General features: G+C 47.1%; 1 protein-coding gene across 1 annotated transcript in view; it reads right to left on the bottom strand.

Moving 5' to 3' along the window:
- Positions 1-886: 886 nt before the first annotated feature.
- R3HDML (R3H domain containing like) overlaps positions 887-1,666 on the bottom strand; it is a gene marked incomplete at its 3' end in the record, with an annotated part of 9,067 nt that continues 8,287 nt past the window's right edge. Inside the window, exon 5 of the mRNA XM_029919219.1 lies at positions 887-902. Within this exon, the coding sequence (XP_029775079.1) occupies positions 887-902 (16 nt within the window). The remainder of the gene's footprint in view (positions 903-1,666) is intronic.

Raw genomic sequence — 1,666 nt, 5'->3', positions numbered from 1 at the left:
CAGTGGGAACAGCAGCGTAACAAACCAGGTGCTGTGGCGACTCCTCTGACCCTGAGCCCTCACCCCCGCTCTGCGGGGTCCGGGGCTGGGAGAGCACGATCAAGCCCAAACTGCTCAGTTCTCGGTCGGCGTGGGCTCTGCTCAAGGGCGGTTTCAGGAGTGGGGAGCCCGGAGGCACCTGGACTTCCCACCCCTACCGTGTCACTTGTTGCTTAGTGGTCCCTACCTATGTCCAGTCTCTGAGTTTCTCCCTTCTTAGCTGAGAAGCAGAGAGCAAATGGGTTAAGACACTGGGGTTTTGAGTCTCCTAGAGCATATTCAAATCCAGCTTCGTTAGCCTCAGTTTCTATGTCTATAAAAGGCAGATGGGAACAGTACCTATCACTTAAAGTAGCTGCGATAATCCAATGAGATTGAAAGTGTACTGAGCAGTTCATAGACACCAGTGATTGTCATTGTCATTCTTCTGATACTTGAGACACAGGAAGGCAGTGGGGAGCAGTCAAAATAACACAGGCTTTGAGGGCAGATGAAGCTGAATTCAAATCCTACATCTGCTCCCAACTAGCTGAATAACCTTGTGCCTACCATTTAATTCAGGGGGTCCCATGCCACTTAAATTTCCAGAACATTTTGGGAAATTGGCACAGGGTGGCAAGCTTTTTCCCCCAAATATAAGGACATTAATAATTTTGTTAAGTTTATCTCTTTGAGAGAGACAGTCACAGTGTGAATGGGAGAAGGGCAGAGAGAGAGAGAGAGAGAGAGAGAGAGAGAGAATCCCAAGCAGGCTCCATACTGCACAGAGCCTGATACAGAACTTGAACTCACGAACCCTAAGATCATGGCCTGAGCTGAAACCAAGAGTCAGGTGCTCACCTGACTGGGCCACCCAGGAGCCCCTGATATTTTTTAAAAAATCTAACATTTATTGTCATCACTGTTTTATAAATGAAAATACTCCATCCAAAAAAAAGTAGGAAGGATACAATATAATCCATGAATAATAAACTCACAACAGTGTGCTTGTTTCCTTCATTCATTTCCCATGTTAGTAGACGGGTGTTCATCCTAAGCCTCATTTTCGCCATCAGTAAAATGGAACAGTAATACACGCACATGTGCTTCTGCACTGATCTATTCGTCATGCCTGGCACAAAGCAGGGGCTGAGGGGCTGGTCTTCCTCTGGAGCTGGTTTTGCCCTCACTCCATCTCCCCATACTCAATTTATTCCTTTTTTGACCCCTTCTGAGACCTAAGAGAAGGAGAGACCAGAAAGAGCCACTGCAACAACCTCAAAGGATTTTTATTGGGGACCCTGGGGTAGAGGGCGGAGGGGTGTTGACATGCACAGGTCATGGTGAAGAGGGAAGAAACTCACTCTGTAAGGATGCAGGTCTGAAACTGACTCCATGAAACAATAGAAGGGCACACATTGCCCAAGGCAAAAGGGACCACCCTTGTAACATTCTAAGGGCAGGCCTAAAGATGGAGGCTAAGACTAGTCACGCCCTACATGAGGGTCCTAGTCACACCCTGCATGAGGGTCCTGGGCCCACTCTGTGATTGGTCAATACTCTAAATGTTGTGATTGGGTCCCGCCAAAAGTAACAAATACTCTAGGCAATGTGAATGGTTAAACCTGCTGTCAATAATATTGTATAA

This window comes from Suricata suricatta, chromosome 12 (assembly GCF_006229205.1).
Source record: "Suricata suricatta isolate VVHF042 chromosome 12, meerkat_22Aug2017_6uvM2_HiC, whole genome shotgun sequence".
In the NCBI taxonomy this organism is placed as follows: Eukaryota; Metazoa; Chordata; class Mammalia; order Carnivora; family Herpestidae; genus Suricata; species Suricata suricatta.
The sequence above is the reverse complement of the archived record's forward strand: the minus strand, read 5'-3'. Positions and strand labels throughout refer to the sequence as shown.